The sequence below is a fragment of the Rhagoletis zephyria genome, unplaced genomic scaffold (assembly GCF_001687245.7).
Source record: "Rhagoletis zephyria isolate East Lansing unplaced genomic scaffold, Rhagoletis_zephyria_1.1 Rzeph_scaffold_00013, whole genome shotgun sequence".
Classification (NCBI taxonomy): domain Eukaryota; kingdom Metazoa; phylum Arthropoda; class Insecta; order Diptera; family Tephritidae; genus Rhagoletis; species Rhagoletis zephyria.
In genome coordinates this window covers 53,503-68,655 of record NW_016157097.1, presented here as the reverse complement: position 1 = coordinate 68,655, position 15,153 = coordinate 53,503, and the positions used below count along the sequence as shown (strand labels likewise).

At 38.1% G+C, this 15,153-nt stretch overlaps 2 protein-coding genes across 11 annotated transcripts in view; both read right to left on the bottom strand.

Annotated features, from left to right (window-relative positions):
- Pka-R2 (cAMP-dependent protein kinase type II regulatory subunit) overlaps positions 1–13,068 on the bottom strand; it is a 204,867-nt gene extending 191,799 nt beyond the window's left edge. For 2 of the 10 annotated variants that reach the window (XM_017611339.1, XM_017611336.1), the window contains exons 1-2: positions 12,924–13,029; positions 7,409–7,850 (exon numbers count right to left, since the gene is read on the bottom strand). The gene's annotated coding sequence lies outside the window, so the exon portion shown is untranslated. Of the gene's footprint in view, positions 1–7,408; positions 7,851–8,092; positions 8,187–10,433; positions 10,453–10,547; positions 10,841–12,829 lie in introns of those variants that run through there. The other 8 variants (XM_017611290.1, XM_017611297.1, XM_017611274.1 and 5 more) reach the window with 8 other exon arrangements.
- A 1,544-nt stretch (positions 13,069–14,612) lies between these two features.
- LOC108359338 (uncharacterized) lies at positions 14,613–15,128 on the bottom strand. The gene has a single exon (XM_017611168.1). It carries the CDS (start codon positions 15,126–15,128, stop codon positions 14,613–14,615), a length of 516 nt encoding a protein of 171 aa, XP_017466657.1.
- Positions 15,129–15,153: the final 25 nt, after the last annotated feature.

The window sequence follows — 15,153 nt, the reverse complement described above, 5'->3', positions numbered from 1 at the left end:
AAATTAAAAATCGTATAGCAAAAACGTAATCTACATTAAATTCTAAGAAAATTCTCTGAAGAAACCCTGGGTCTAAAATCAAACCCTAATCCGCGCCTCTCGACTTGAAAATAACAGTAACTATAGAAAGTCGTGCCAAAGTACCTAGAATGGAGAGTAAAAAAGACTTAAAAAAATTAACATGTAACCAATAACTGAAGTTTTCTTAGTATTCTATAATTGCTTCTTTGTATGTATTAAAGACCTTAATTGTTTTAATGAAACAAAAACTGTTTATTGTACAAAAAAATTACTGAAAAATTGCTGAAATATTGTTTGAGTGAAAACACTTTTTTAGTTTGTTTTTATTTGCATTATAAAATAAGAATTGTTTATCGAAACAAAAGAAGGTTATTTTATAAATACTGAAAACAATTTTTTGAGTGCAATTTTTTTTATTTTGCATTTCCAATCTTTTTTATTAAATTATGAAAGAAATTTTTTTTATCTATGTTCCTTATAAAAATATTAAATATAAAATTATATACAAACTTTTTTACTTGGGTGAATATTTTTTTTAATGAAAAAAATTTTGAGTGTAGAAAAAATATAAAGTGCAAAAGAACTACCTTACTAAACAATTTTATTCAGAAAATTCGATTTCTTCTTGGAAAAACCTATTTTTTCTAACATTTATTTTTTTGGGAAAGGCGGCCATATAAATTTTCAAGTCGAGAAGCGCGGATTAGGATTTTCTTTTAGATACATGGTTTCTTCGGAGAATTTTCTTAGAAGTTTATGTAGTTTACGTTTTCGCTATACGATTTAAAAAAAAAAATCAACCCACCCTAATGAGCATACTAACATACTTACATACATGTATAAGTACGTGCATATATATACGGACATACATATATGTATGTATCTATACATACCAAATCCACTCGCATAAATGTGCTAATATTTTGCTGACTGTAAGAAATTGGGATTCTCCATGATATTGCGCCTACCGCCAGTATTGTGTAAAGTATAAATCTGTGTACATACATATATATGTACATATTTCACTGCGAGACAAGCGTCAAACTCATTTCTAAGCAAAAGTTGTGGAGTTCATGAAAAAAATGCAGTAAAGTAAGTGTGTTTCATTGCTATTTTACATACATACCTACTAAACATACATACTACATATTGAGTAACTTTCAGTTGAAAGTTTAGTGTTTCAGGGTCGGCAATAATTTTTCACAGTTATAGCTGTGGGATGAATTTTAATTTCGTTTCAAATGAAAAAAACTTAAATATAGTAGTAAGTAAAAAGTTACTGAAGGTAAGTGAGAATTATAGTACGTAGTACCTGCCATGCTAATCAATAACGGCGAGGAAGCGATAAAAGTAAGACGGCAATAATTTAAACTCTAACAGTTGATTGCATTTCATTCCGTATACATATCAGCTCAAATCTCATGCAGAGTTTCGTAATATAAAATAAATAGCCGCATAGTCAATCTGAAGTCAACTGGGACCCCGCGATCATTATGGGTTAATCGGATTGCATATTTTTATTTTTATTTTTTATTTTTTATTTTTTGAAAAATCGATTACCCACAGTTTGTTATCCAACCATAATTGGTTATCGAACGGAAATATTTGCTCCATCTTGCCAGGCATGATTATTCCAATGTTTCATTTACAAATATTTCCCATTTTATGGCCTTTTCAATTTTTAACATTTAGCACGATTTTGTCATAAAAAGTACATAATATATCAGTACTCTATGTAAAGAAAAGTCACGCGCTCCTTACAAAAAGTTAAATTATTAAATAAAGTCACGGTTTCACGCCCAATTGACTAAAAACCTTAGCAATTTCTAAGCAATAATTCAGCATATGAACAGCTTTATTGAAAACAAAACTCATTAATCAAAGCAGAAGCTGTCAACTTAACAACAAATGGGAAATAGTACCAAAATCTGAGTTCCAACAAAGGTTGGAAATAAAACAAATTTGTCCTTATTTCCCATTACTTATTAATACTATTTTTAACGAAAACAGTTTATTGACAGAAAGGAAAAGAACTTTGTTTATTCCAAAAATACAATTAAACAAGTGAGTAAGAGTACAATGTTACAGTTGCACGGCTATACTCAATCTCGACTCTTGCGTCCTCGTTCGCGCACTCTGGGCAACGTGAGCAACACATTTGCGAGATGCGGTAAACAATCCGAGTGGAGCCTTGGGTCACGGCAGAAAGCGAGGGTGCTTCGGTGGGGCCACTCCGACTTATTCGGTTTAAGGGCTCACTGAAGTCTGCAGCGTCTGTTCACCAGTAGGTGCCGCTGCAAGCGGATGTCTGCTTGGAGCAAGCGGCTCGCTATATAAACGTGTATTTGGTTGCGAAACCACCCTCGTCCCAGCAATGGGTTGTGCGCTGGGTTTGGGACCCGCCACGTCAAAAACACTTCCAGTGAAGAAGCAAGGCAAAGCCTCGGATGAGACCCCCCTTATTATGAACATCACGGCAAATGTTTAAAGGACTAAGATTTGAGGGCATGCACCTGGAATGTCCGGACCCTTAATGGGGAAGGTGCCTCTGCCCGGCTCTAGCCATAATCCGCATCAAAGCGAGATTCTTCAATATCTCGTTCATCTGTGTCCATGCTCCGACGGAAGCGAAGGATGAGGTTCTCTTCTCGCTCGCACGAGCGCTGCCCCCGCCACGAACCACCGTCGGAAAATTCAGCTTATACGACGAAACGTGCGACAATGGACTGAGGCTGATCGATTTCGCCTAGATTCAATCATAAAAAGATTCATCAAGCTACATGGCTGTCTCCGGTGGTGTTGTGATAAACGGACGGCATGTTTCCAGTGTTTTAGACGTACGTACACTTTGAGGTCCAAACATCTACTTGGTTGCAACCAAGATACGCACCCGACTATGCAAGGAAAGCTTAACGTCGAAAAGCTGCAATCACAACAGACAGCCAACGCATTCGCTACTAAACTTTCACACCTGCTCTCAGAGAGCACTCTTCAACAAACCGATATATGCGAGCAGTGGAACCACATTTCCCGCTCATTAAGTACCGTTGCCTAAGAAGTAGCCGGATTTCAGCGAGCCCGAAAGAACAACTGGTACGATGAGGAGTGTCAGGAAGCTGCAGAGAAAAAAGATGTCGCCTAAAGGGCCACGCTGCGATCGAGCGCAACGCGCGCTATGTGGGACCGCTGTAGGGATCTGAAGAGGGAAGCGAGACGTATTTGCCGCAATAAGAGAGAGGCCGAAACACGTGAGTGAGAAGCGCTTGAAATGCTGGCCGACAGGAGGAATGCCTGAAAATTTTACCAGAGAGTTAGGCGACTTACGGAAGGTTTCAAGACCAGGGCGTACTCCTGTAAGAACAATAATGGCGACCTAGTTACCGCTGTTCAGAACGTACTTAAAATATGGAGGGAACACTTTTCAACGTTACTGAATGGTAGTTGCACGGAAAGTTGTGGAGAAGAAGAACTCGAGCCCCCAGTCGATGAATACGAATTGCAATAACGCGGCTGAAAAACAACAAAGCTGCTGGAGCTGACAGCCTGTCAGCTGAACAATTCAAGTACGGCGGCGAGGAGTTGATAAGGTGCATGCATCAACTCTTGTGCAGAATATGGTCAGATGAACGCATGCCCGACGACTGGGATTTAAGTGTGCTCTGCCCAATCCACATGAAAGGCGACCCCGCCATTCGCGGGTTGGGCATTTTAGAGTGAATATTCTAGTTAAGTATTCTATTCTGCTTTCCGTTAGATTTTGTCTTATTAATCAGTGCTTATTGCATATAACGTTTTTAAGGTAGATTTTAATGATTTGTTGGAAGTTTCACATTTTATCGGGAGAAATAATTTTATTTCCGTCTCACTCCGATAAATTTAAATTAGTACTGCGCGCGTCCCGATATACCGCGTCCATCTCTAATCGATACCAAATACAGATATAAATAAATCCCTATAGATTCGAAACGAAAATTCCGCTCGATTCCCAAAACTCCAACGCGCTAAACAACGAGCAATGAACAATACGTTAATCTGACAACTGACAACGCAAAGCTCAATTAAGCTAAATATACACAGATGTAAGTACATAGCTATGTATGTACATATATGCATTCATGTATCTCCGTAAACTACCAAAAAGCTATCAGCTGAGTGTCAGCGCCCCACTTCCTTTGGGAAATGTCAGGAAGGTGTTTAGCAGAGCAGCTAAATGCGTAAGTGGAAAAGTATGGATACACACATACAAACTACTTTTAAATAAATGCTGCACAATATAGTATGAGTATGAGTGCTTAAAACATTTACGGTGTTTAGCTGCAGGCTCGTAAATTATAATTTGCCGTCGGCAATGTTCAGCTCATTTTTCAACATCTTCTTGTTTGCCTTGCTGCGATTTTTTAGCCAAATAAATCTGGTGGGTAAGTACTAAATTGTCTCCTTGCGCCAATAACATCGATATATTTTAGTTTACGATCCAACTATAAGTGCCGAAGATATGACAAAATAATTTAAAAAGTCGTTCCCTACGTTTGGAAAACAAAAATTGAATTGCCCTGCAAACCTACTTTCAGACTCAGGGATGTACGGCGACCTTTTTTTCTGGTACGGTCTAATGTGTATGCGTATCTAAAGCGGAGCAGCAGTGGTGAAAGAGAATGAATAAAGTACGTAACGCAGGCATATAAAAAAGAAAAACTGCTGGGTGGCACATAAAACGGCAGTAACTTTACGGTACAGACACGCTTTTTGAAAGAAAACCAGAGCATAAGCTCTTAACGCTGATCATGATAGCCATAGTGGATATGTACTTACTTATGTATGTAAATATGTGTGCAAGTTTTTATATATGTATGTATTCTAGATTATGTCTTTCCGTGTACAACATTCCGTAGCGCCTAAGAACAACCATTCTTTCACCTTCAACTCTTCTCTTCCTACTTTTTTGTTAGTTATGTATAGTAGTTCGTAAAATCGTTACTTACATGGTACTGTAAGGATATTCTCAACAAAGGCTATAAACTAACTACTAGGTGGAGTTTTTAAAGCGCCGCTGTTGCTCAAACTCATAAAATAAACTTACTTCACAGAAGTAGAGGTACTCTTACGAAAAACTGAAGTCGGGATATTTAGGTTTGGTTAAGGCGGTTGCCCCAGGCAAGACGCGCACTTGAGCCAACAGAGCGCTATCCTTCATAATACACTACACTGTCATGATCCCATTGCCGGAAAGTGGGAAGAAGCATGGTATTCAAGGCATTTTCTGTAACATTGTTTTATTTTCAGTATCCAATCGGAATATGTCCTACCCAAAAAACCACCCAAAATTAAAGTTTCTGAGTATACATGGGGGTCAAAAATACGTTTCCCCTATCCTATTCCGGTGAGGCCATATATTTTCCTGCTATATCACTTGTACTTTTAGGTCTAGCTATGTAAGTAGAAGATAACCAGTGCGACCGTAAGAGAACTGTTTTTGAGCGCACAAGGACCTAATTTCCGATTGGCTTGTCGTTTTCTCATAGTTATATAGCCAACCGTTTGCTTTGTCTGGAAAATGCTGCAGTGTTCTGAAAGCAAAAATTCTAGGCTGATGAAGAGTTCCCAACAGAAGATCCCTCCTTTAAACTTCACACCCCACTGATCACTTGAGGGTACTTATGTGAGTAAATGAAGCGCTGATTGAATGCAGTCGAACCGCCCAATTATCTGTGTTATCAGGAACGAATTAGAAGGTATAGTGGCTGATCTTAGAGTCAGCTAAGCATCCAGTGCTCCCGTGTCTAAACACAGCCCACTCACTGCAGCAGCGACTTTAAATATGATGCCGACGGGTTTGGAAACAGGAAATAAGCGCTGGGGGCTAATTATGGTGAATATGGTGTATGGCGTAACAGTTCGCAGCCCAATTGATGGATTTTTTCTTAGGTGACTACAGAAGTGTACACCCGTGCATTGCCTTGATGGAACAGCACTTTTTTATTGGCCAAGAGTGTGAGCAAGCGCGGCACCCATTGCGCTGATAGCTTTTTCATTTCCGAATATTCATGTAAAAGGTGATGAACCCACTCAATTGAGATGCTTACAGCCTCAGTCACCTCACACACTTCCGTTCTTCGATGGTCCAATATTCTTCGATGGTCTAATATCATTCCATGGATTTTATGTACGATTTCTGGCGTGGCGACGCGACGTCTTTTGGGCGACCTGAACTTTCGTAGTCACTTGTGCTGGTACGACCTCAACGGAACTCGGGAAACCCTGTTTTAATCATTGAAGTTGATGGTGCAGCATTCCCAGAGTGTTTGGTTTCGGTAATGGATTTTTTACGTAAAAATTAATGCTTAATCAGCACACGAAATTCACTTTTTTTATTTTAGTTAAAACTCTTAGAGATTGTTTGCTTTGAATGGCGGCCAAACACAAACAAAATGGCGCAGCTTGCTCAAAATTTTACAGTATAATTAATGGCACTTGGAGGAAGCAGTATTGCATTTAAATTTACTGCGCGGGAAATTAAATAAATCACTAAATTTTCGAATTGCACTCACTTCACTTTTTCAAAGAAAGCCAGAGGCTTATCTCTTTAAGAGAATTTAATTTTAGTGTTGATTAAGCCACTGTCCCACATGGATTTCAAGATGTCCGATAGTTTCATTTCCGATATTGGCTTAGAAAATGGTGAATTAATTTCTCATCTTCTTTCTGGGGTTCAAACCCCCTAAAGCTAATAACCTCAAATACAAGCTGTATCTTAAAGCTTAGAATCCAGCTCTCAAGAAAATCACAATAAATATTTTTTATTGAAAATATCTGTGGACTTTTGACAAACCAACTTCTCTCGAGTGAGGTCATTTTCTCTTCAAAGCTGTAATTTATTGAGTTGTCGATTGAAATTTTTATGTTCAGTCATTAATAGGAGTAGTTCAAGATGCTATCTGAATGAAATTTAAATAAAAATAATAAATTTTTAAATGGAACTTGCTTAAAATTTACTCTAATTTTCAACTTACAGCGGTTGTTTTGTCAAAAGTCCGCAGATACATATATATGTGGTTACGAGGAGAGTTTATCAGTCTCTCTGGCCACGGGAACTTTTATTATTCGGGAAACTTCGTGAATGTGTAAAAAAAAAAAATTTTAGGATTAATATGAACGATGAGGAGCCCGGATGGTTGTTCAAATAAAGGAAAGATTATTATGCATTTTGGAACGAATTTCCGTCATCCCTTTTCCCATTTGGTTTGTAGACAAACCGGTTTCGTTTGTGCCATCTTCAGTGTCATGACGGAAATTCGCTCCATAATACATACATCATACACCCACACTGTCGGAAACAACAACAACCAAAAAGGAAAAGACAGACTAAATACCACTCATTTCGACTTACCTGTTTATAACTGGACGCTGTTGTTATAAAAGCTACTACTGCTCCCCACCAGAGTTGAAAACTCAATCTCCTGCGTTTAAAGTGCGAAGTTGAAAGCGTTTTTTCTCGCTCCTGCTACACAACACACAATTGATGTACACTGTTGCCACACTTTTTCACTACACAATTTGGTATGTGTTTTTAACTGTTAGCTGATTCCTTAAATTCTTCTGTTACCAACTCGAAGTTATTAATACATACGATTACTACTTACAAATACATATGTATATTGATATGCTCACACAGCCAAGTAAATTAGATATAAAAATTTGATTGTGATAGATTTCATTAAGTTTTAAATTCTGTGAGCTTATATAATTTTTTTTTTTTGTTGCGATTTTTCCCACTTTGAATTTTTTACAATATTCTTTGTACAGCTGGAAACACTTTTAAGTAGCTATCACTAGAAAAGAAATAAAATTAAATTTACTAAAGTAAAAACTTTATGCGCCAGCAAATAAATGACAAAAATACTAAGCGATCGATTGATAAAACTTCGAAACGACCGGCAAGGAGAATCACTTTTACTTTCGCTGTGATTTTGCGACTTAATGCACTCATTTATTGCGAAAATTTGCGTTTTTTATTTTGTTTGAACATCGTTGTTGTGTACACTAAGCTGTGTTAATTGTGTTTTTTTGTTACTTTTTAAGTTTTTCTTTTGCTTGCTTATTTTCTTTTTAGTGCTTTTGTTTGCGCATTAAATTAAGAAACTTGTTTGTTTTACTGGCCCTGTTGACTTTTTAGTGTCATTAATATTTGCACATGCTTATGCATTAATTTTTTTTTTACATTTTTTCGAAATACATATGTATGTAGTTAGTTATCTCGATAAAATTTAACTGTTACAGTCACACTTTGAAAAATTTTCACCTCGTTTGTGGCCTACCGTACGAATTTTACACGTTGTTTTTTTTTTTTTTTTGTTTTGTATGAAAAATGCTTAAAGTGGTATAAGTTATTCACAAATACTGTAAATAAATACTTCCATGAAAGGAAAATAACTCCAAAAACTAAAAAGTTCAAATTTTTTGTTCTGTTGGAGAGTCACATTGTTAATCTTTTAGTACAAATTAGACCCTTCTAAAAACAACTACACTTCCCTTATTTTTTCTATAGCTAATCCATCAATACCACTGCCGTCGGTGGGGATTTTATAGGTTAGAGAGAGAGAGGGAGAGAGAGAGATAGAGGCAAAGGAAGTCTGAAGTAGGACAAAAGAACGTATGGATGTATGCATCTAGGCAACTCGCAAAAAGTCTAATAATAATTATTGTGTGCGTCTACTTTCGGCTCGGCAAAGAAATCAAAAATAGCCTTTGAAGGAACTACATATTCTAGGCAAAGCAAGATCTCTTTCTCTATCCTCGGGAGCGAGGAGTACCAAAAAAGAAGCAAAGACGAACTAAAATTATAATGACACGGATATTTCGCTTCAGTTAAAAGACCCTTTGACTCGACGTCCGTGAGTGAACTACGAAAAAACAAGGTCTACAATCGAAGACATCGACAGAGAAGTAGTCGAAGCTTGTTTTGTTTCGGCTCAAAATCGACAAATGGTTACAGAATCCAAATGAAACAACACCGACTCTGTGCCGCTTGGGAAGAAGAATAAATGAACACAATGAAATTTTTATGTTCAGAGAATTCTTCCACATTAGGGATGCTAACTTGCATTTTCGCTAGAGAATATTCAAAGCTTGTTTTTTTCTTGGCCTAAAGCCGACAAGGGGCTTTAGAGCCTGTAATGAACCACCCCCGATGCTAGGTAAAACCGAATTGCTCTTAAAATACCACACAAAGTATCCAGAAATTACTGTGGAAGCGTCACACCGAGGAAAGATCTTTTTAACAAGAAAGCAACTGTTCTAGAAGTTTGTCACCCATCAATCTACTTACGGAAGCCTTCCAGCCAAATCTTCGGCCATATTAGTCGCTTTGTCTGATCTATCATCTATCAGACAGAAGTTTAACTGCCCTAAGGCTACCGAATCTAAGCAGCATGTAAAATAGAGACTTCAGTAGCGGTCTGAGTGTCTCAAAGCAAAGGCGCAATCGTACCGCAATTATTTTCTATTTTAAGCGGTACAAAATTAATATATGTACCTGAAAGAGATTCTTGAAAAGCAGTAATCACAACGATCAGAGGAGGATACAGTGAAGCAATTTGGACCCAGGCTTTAAAGAGGTGTACCAAGGGATTTGCTGGCGTTGTTGAAGGGGTAAGGAGGCTACAAGCAGCCAGTCAGCATTAGGAGTCTTGTAATCGTGTAAAACGTAGTCAGTACAGTTGTACTGAATAAACTAGAAACCCGTAACAAAGTTAACTTATGCTGCAATACAGATCATTAGGGCTTTGTCACTCCACGGGAAATGTACAGCATTTATGGCCCTCATCCTTCTGTGGTATATCCAAGGGATACACGGCAGAGCCGCCAAGTGGATAGAGGTACTCTCAGGTTGCCCACAGGCATTTGTCAGAGTCAAATGCAATGCAACTACATCTCGTGGAGCCTCTGAGCGACTGCTTAAACTTAGCTTAGGAAGCTAGGGAATTACCACTGGATACCTGACAGGACAATAAAAGATACTCTCAGTAAAAAGTCGGCTCAATATATTGCTCTCAAGTTGAGAGTCTAAACACATGATTTGGTAACTATCACCAAATAAAGTAACTATAACCAAATCATGTGCGGAGAGAAACATATTTGGTTGACGTAACTGAACTCTTTTTTCAGTGTAAGATACTATCTTTTTAAAATAGGATTCTGATGCGTCGAAATGCAGTTTTTGTGGGCTGGTTGGCTGCAAACCTACGAGTATATACCCCGTTTAAGTAGTCTTAAAAATATGCACCTCATATAAAATTGTAGAACTATGTATCACCGGTATGCTAACGCGTTACATTCCGAAAGTTCCCTCACAAAATTGTGCAAATTGGATCTAAGGAAAATATACATAATTCAAAATTTCACTTTCACAGCACCTTTTCGCAATATGTCCTAGTATTAAGTATGCTACGCTCTATTCACGTATTCGCGTATGATTGGATTTTTCTTATTTAATTAAATTTTTTCTAACTACATATTTATGTACGTACACATTTTTTATCTCTCATGCAATCATTTTCATTTGTTCACTATAAATCACCGAGCATTAAACTATTCGAGGCGGCTCAAAAATACTTATTAATTGCCAGGTAACTCGCTGCCTCTCGTCGTCGAGGCCGTTGTCCATAACAAAAAACGAATTGATTTTCCACGAAAATGTCTACTTGATAGCCAACCGAAACGTACTGAAGTGCTAGCCGCACACGAAAGGATATAGCGCAATCCTGAACCAGCCGACATGAGGTCGTCGAGCAACGAAAATGAATGAACGATAATTTCCGCTCATTCGTTCACTACAAATGTTGCTGTTGTTGCTGTTGCGGCTAATGTGCGAAATTTTTATATTACATACAAACATACACACATGTTTATGTAAATATGTAAGTATGTATGCTCGAAGGTAGCTGAAGGAAATCGCAACAAGTCGTGCGGCGAAAACCGTAGCGAAAGCCATGTGAGAGCGTGCATACATATCGCACACCGTCTTCAAAAGAGTCACAACTAAAAAAATAATACGTTTGTCCAGAAAATTCGAAAAACTATTTCTTAGCACATGATAATCATATGGGCAGGGCGATTTTACCTTAGGTTTCCTTAAACAATTATAACAAAAATTTGCTCCTGCTTTTGCTGAAAGGCTCTGTGTACATTTTTAGCGCATAATTTCAAAACTGCTAAATTTTTAGTTGTGACTCATTTGAAGACGGTGTGCGATATGTATGCCAGTATAATAGCTGCTCATCGTAGGCTCAGACCAACACCAATAATGCATAGAATAGCAAAAACAACACACACACCATATAAATGTACATATATGTACATGCGGTTGGCTGGTGGGGTACGTGAATTTACTGTACGAGGCGGGAGTGCAAAGCCAACAACTACTTTTATTCGTACAAAATAGAACAGCGAGTAGCTACTACCACTACTACTACATACTACATGTACCACATTACAACCGCGCAGCAGCCGGCATTTTTCATACACCGCTTGGTGGGTGGTAAGCTTCAATTGTATTTCGTGACGGCGGCCGCTTCACCGAAATAATCAATAATGTTATTGCTGGGTCATGAATCCGAATGGCATATATGTACATATGTATGTACATACGGACATCACACTCTACCTCTGCCCGGCAACGCTACATCTCTGGATGCACATTCTCGTTACTAAACAGAAGGTAGTAGATCTAGGCACATCATTAGAACGGCGCCGGGTGTTGGAAGCTGATGAGCCACACTATAGCGCTAACATTTCATGCGACAGTTACTAAATATGTAGTTTATCAATGTCACTGAGACCCTCAAATGCTCACTGGACTTTGATCACGTTTTCCTTTTATTTTTGTGCATTCTTTATCATTTTTTTTTTATCACGCGAATACACACACATGGAGGATAGATGGAATGAAAGATATCAAGTAGTGGTTTCTGGTGAAGGGTTCAGGTGTGCAGGCAACCAAACGTGGTAAAGAGAGCGTACAAACAGTCTTATCGCTGTTATCGCTATTGGTATTGTTGTTTTTGTTGTTGCTGTCACTGATAGCCCCAACACGGCCGCCGAAAAATCAACAACACTCACTTTTTCTCGCACCATTTTTCATCGACTTGCAAAGCATTTCTCTTTTTATCACTTTTCAACTTTCGTAAATTAAGGGGGTGGGGAGTGGAGTGCGCGAAATTGTTGGGTATGCAGACGGAGAAATACAAGCAGACAAACAGTAATATGCTTGCAGGCTGAATACTAAACGGTCGGGACATTTGCTCGTTCGTTTGATATGCTCACACGGTAAAGGTACGTAAATGCATTTGCCCGAAAAGAGACACAACTCAAAATTACATGTTCGTTAGAAAATGCGAAAAAATATTTCTTAGCACATGCTAATCATATGAGTAAGGAAGACTTTACCATAAGTTTTTTCAACAAAACATTAAAAAAGTTTGCTCCAGCTTTTCCTGAAAGGCAAATAAAAGCTCTGTGTACATTTTTAGCGCATAATTTCAAAAATGCCAAAATTTGAGTTGAGTCACTTTTGAAGATCGTGTGCAATATACTGCATACTCATATGCATATATATGTACGTATGTGTGCACATAATTGCATACGTACATACATACGTATGTAGGCATATCACCACTCGTATGCGCGAACAACGATTGACTTTGCCTGTCTGCTAGTAACTTTGTGCAATCGCTGTGCAAAGTGTATGGATAAATTTGTTGTTTTTTGCTTTTCCGATATTGTCCCCCCCGTTACAAATCCATTGCCATACTTTAATCTTACGTTTTATAACACTTTTAGCATTTTTCAAAACACTTTTCATTCATTTTCATTCGTAATTAACGGTTTATTTTATGAGAATTTACTTTTATTCTTTGAAATTGATACGATTGTGAAATTTTCGGCCAATATTCCGATAATTCACTTTACTTCACTGTACTCGGCAACGGCTTTACTTCGACTCAATTCTGCGCAACCCAGTTCGTCTTGTATACTTCTTTGCAGCCCCCACAAGCGTTTTTTTTGGGAGCATTGTTCGCTCAACGCCAATTGTAGCAGCAGCGGCGGCGGTGCTTATTCTCTTCGTGATGGCGCTCTCTTCTACAGCATTGCATCCAAGTGTACTTGGGAAGCGTAGAGTTGCATTGTTTAAGCATAATTTAGTTTATGGAATTCTATTCAAAGGAAACGGATGTTTTTTTTTTATATTTATTCCAGTAAAATCCGATCGGGCGAAATTCGTAATTTATGAGTTCCGTAATTTTCGGAAACGAGCTGGCATATATGATATGCGTTGAAACAGCTTTTCTATGGACCAGAAGGAGGTCATTTAGAGCCGTTTGCTCAGTGTTAAGGGATTCAAATATACCCGTAGGCATTTGAGCCGGCCAGATCAAGGTTCTCAGTATATTCCACACGGAGATAAGTCTTCAGTGAAAATATCGTAATGAAAATATGGTGGTCTTAAGATGCCCACTTCTATCTCTTAAAATGAGTTCATTATAAAATCGTAAGCGATATGGTTAGGTTATGCTCCCCTAATTTTCTAAAATCCCAGAGAACATACATATCTGTGGACATTTGACTAAACAACTTAAGTCTATCTTTCAAGGACAAAGAAAATGGCATATGTCGGCGAAGCTCTTTGTACCGTCAGAGCAATCATTTCTATTTAAATGAAAACATGCAGTGGTTGCAACCAGAAACATTTTTAATGGTTGTGAATGGCGATAAAATAATTTAACATTTATTTCGAATTGCAACATTTTTCTCTTTGACAGTAAAATATGTTTTGTGGACATATGCTATTTTGTATATCCGTGATGGACAGACTTAAGTTGTTTTGTCAAATGTCCACAGATATCCCATTCGATGTCACCAAACAACCAAAAAACACATATATATCGACGATGTTTTTGCAAAACCGCCTAAATCGCCATTGTGACAAAAATGAGATTTGGTAACCTTGAACTCCAGGCATCGATATTCATGCATACAAATCGTAAAATCGGTATTAAAACAACAGATTTGTAAAATAATAGCTAGAGAATATGCCGCCTATCAAGGCAATGCCTTCAAAGAAAACCCGTAGTTTCGCTCTCCTATAAAATTTGAGTGCCGTAAGATAGGTGGTTTTGCAAAAACATCGACGATATGTATGTTTATACATACCCTGCCAGCAGAGGAACGGAAATTTTGCAAACAGCACTCTCATACAATTTTCCGTATCCTGAATCCCACAGAAAACGTTTACAATTTCCGTTCATTTACGTATCCAAGAACGTCCAAAAAACAACACGCGTTTTCGTTTCCGGAAACGAATAAAAAATGAAATGTATAAAAGGACCAGATTGCATACTAGTAACTTGTTATGCAAGTCTGGACAACGTCAAATTTACAAACTAAAACCTAAACATGTGCTGAACACCACCCCTTCATGGTTCATCGGCATTTTTTTTCGGTTGCCGAATGACATTAGTAAATCCAAATTCAAGGTGGTGAGGCTCAATAGCATCGCAACGTTAATGTTAACAGCCCTTGGTCGGTGTAGGACATTACTTGTTAAGAAATTTAACACTATGTGGTGAAATCTTCTCTTTTATACCACCAATTTTCAAAGGATGATCTTGCTGGTCACTTGAAGGCAACTCCACTGCCTTAACATTTTTTAACACACGAAAGGTTGCCAGTTCGACTACACTATCAGGTCCACAGCCTTCAATCCTTTGGTAAGGACATTTTTCTCGCTGCAACACTGTATCTACACGCTCTGGAAATACTTCACGGGAATGATCGTAACGCGCTTGCAACTGGAAATCCAATGAATCGCGTGGTATTTCTGGTGTTGCAATGAAACGTTTACTTTTTCGCACGGAATTCAAGGTCTGATGATAGAATAGTCTTTCGTGTGGCTTCAAGTTTGTAAACCACAATACACCTTTTGGCACTGGCGGTGGCTGAGGCATGGGACAAAGATAAATGCCCTCGGGAGACAAATCTGGTTCATACCAGACATTCCGCACGCGTACTTTAATTTTTGGCTTTATGTTAGTAGTGCACATGTAGGACATTACTTGTTAAGAAATTTACTTGTTT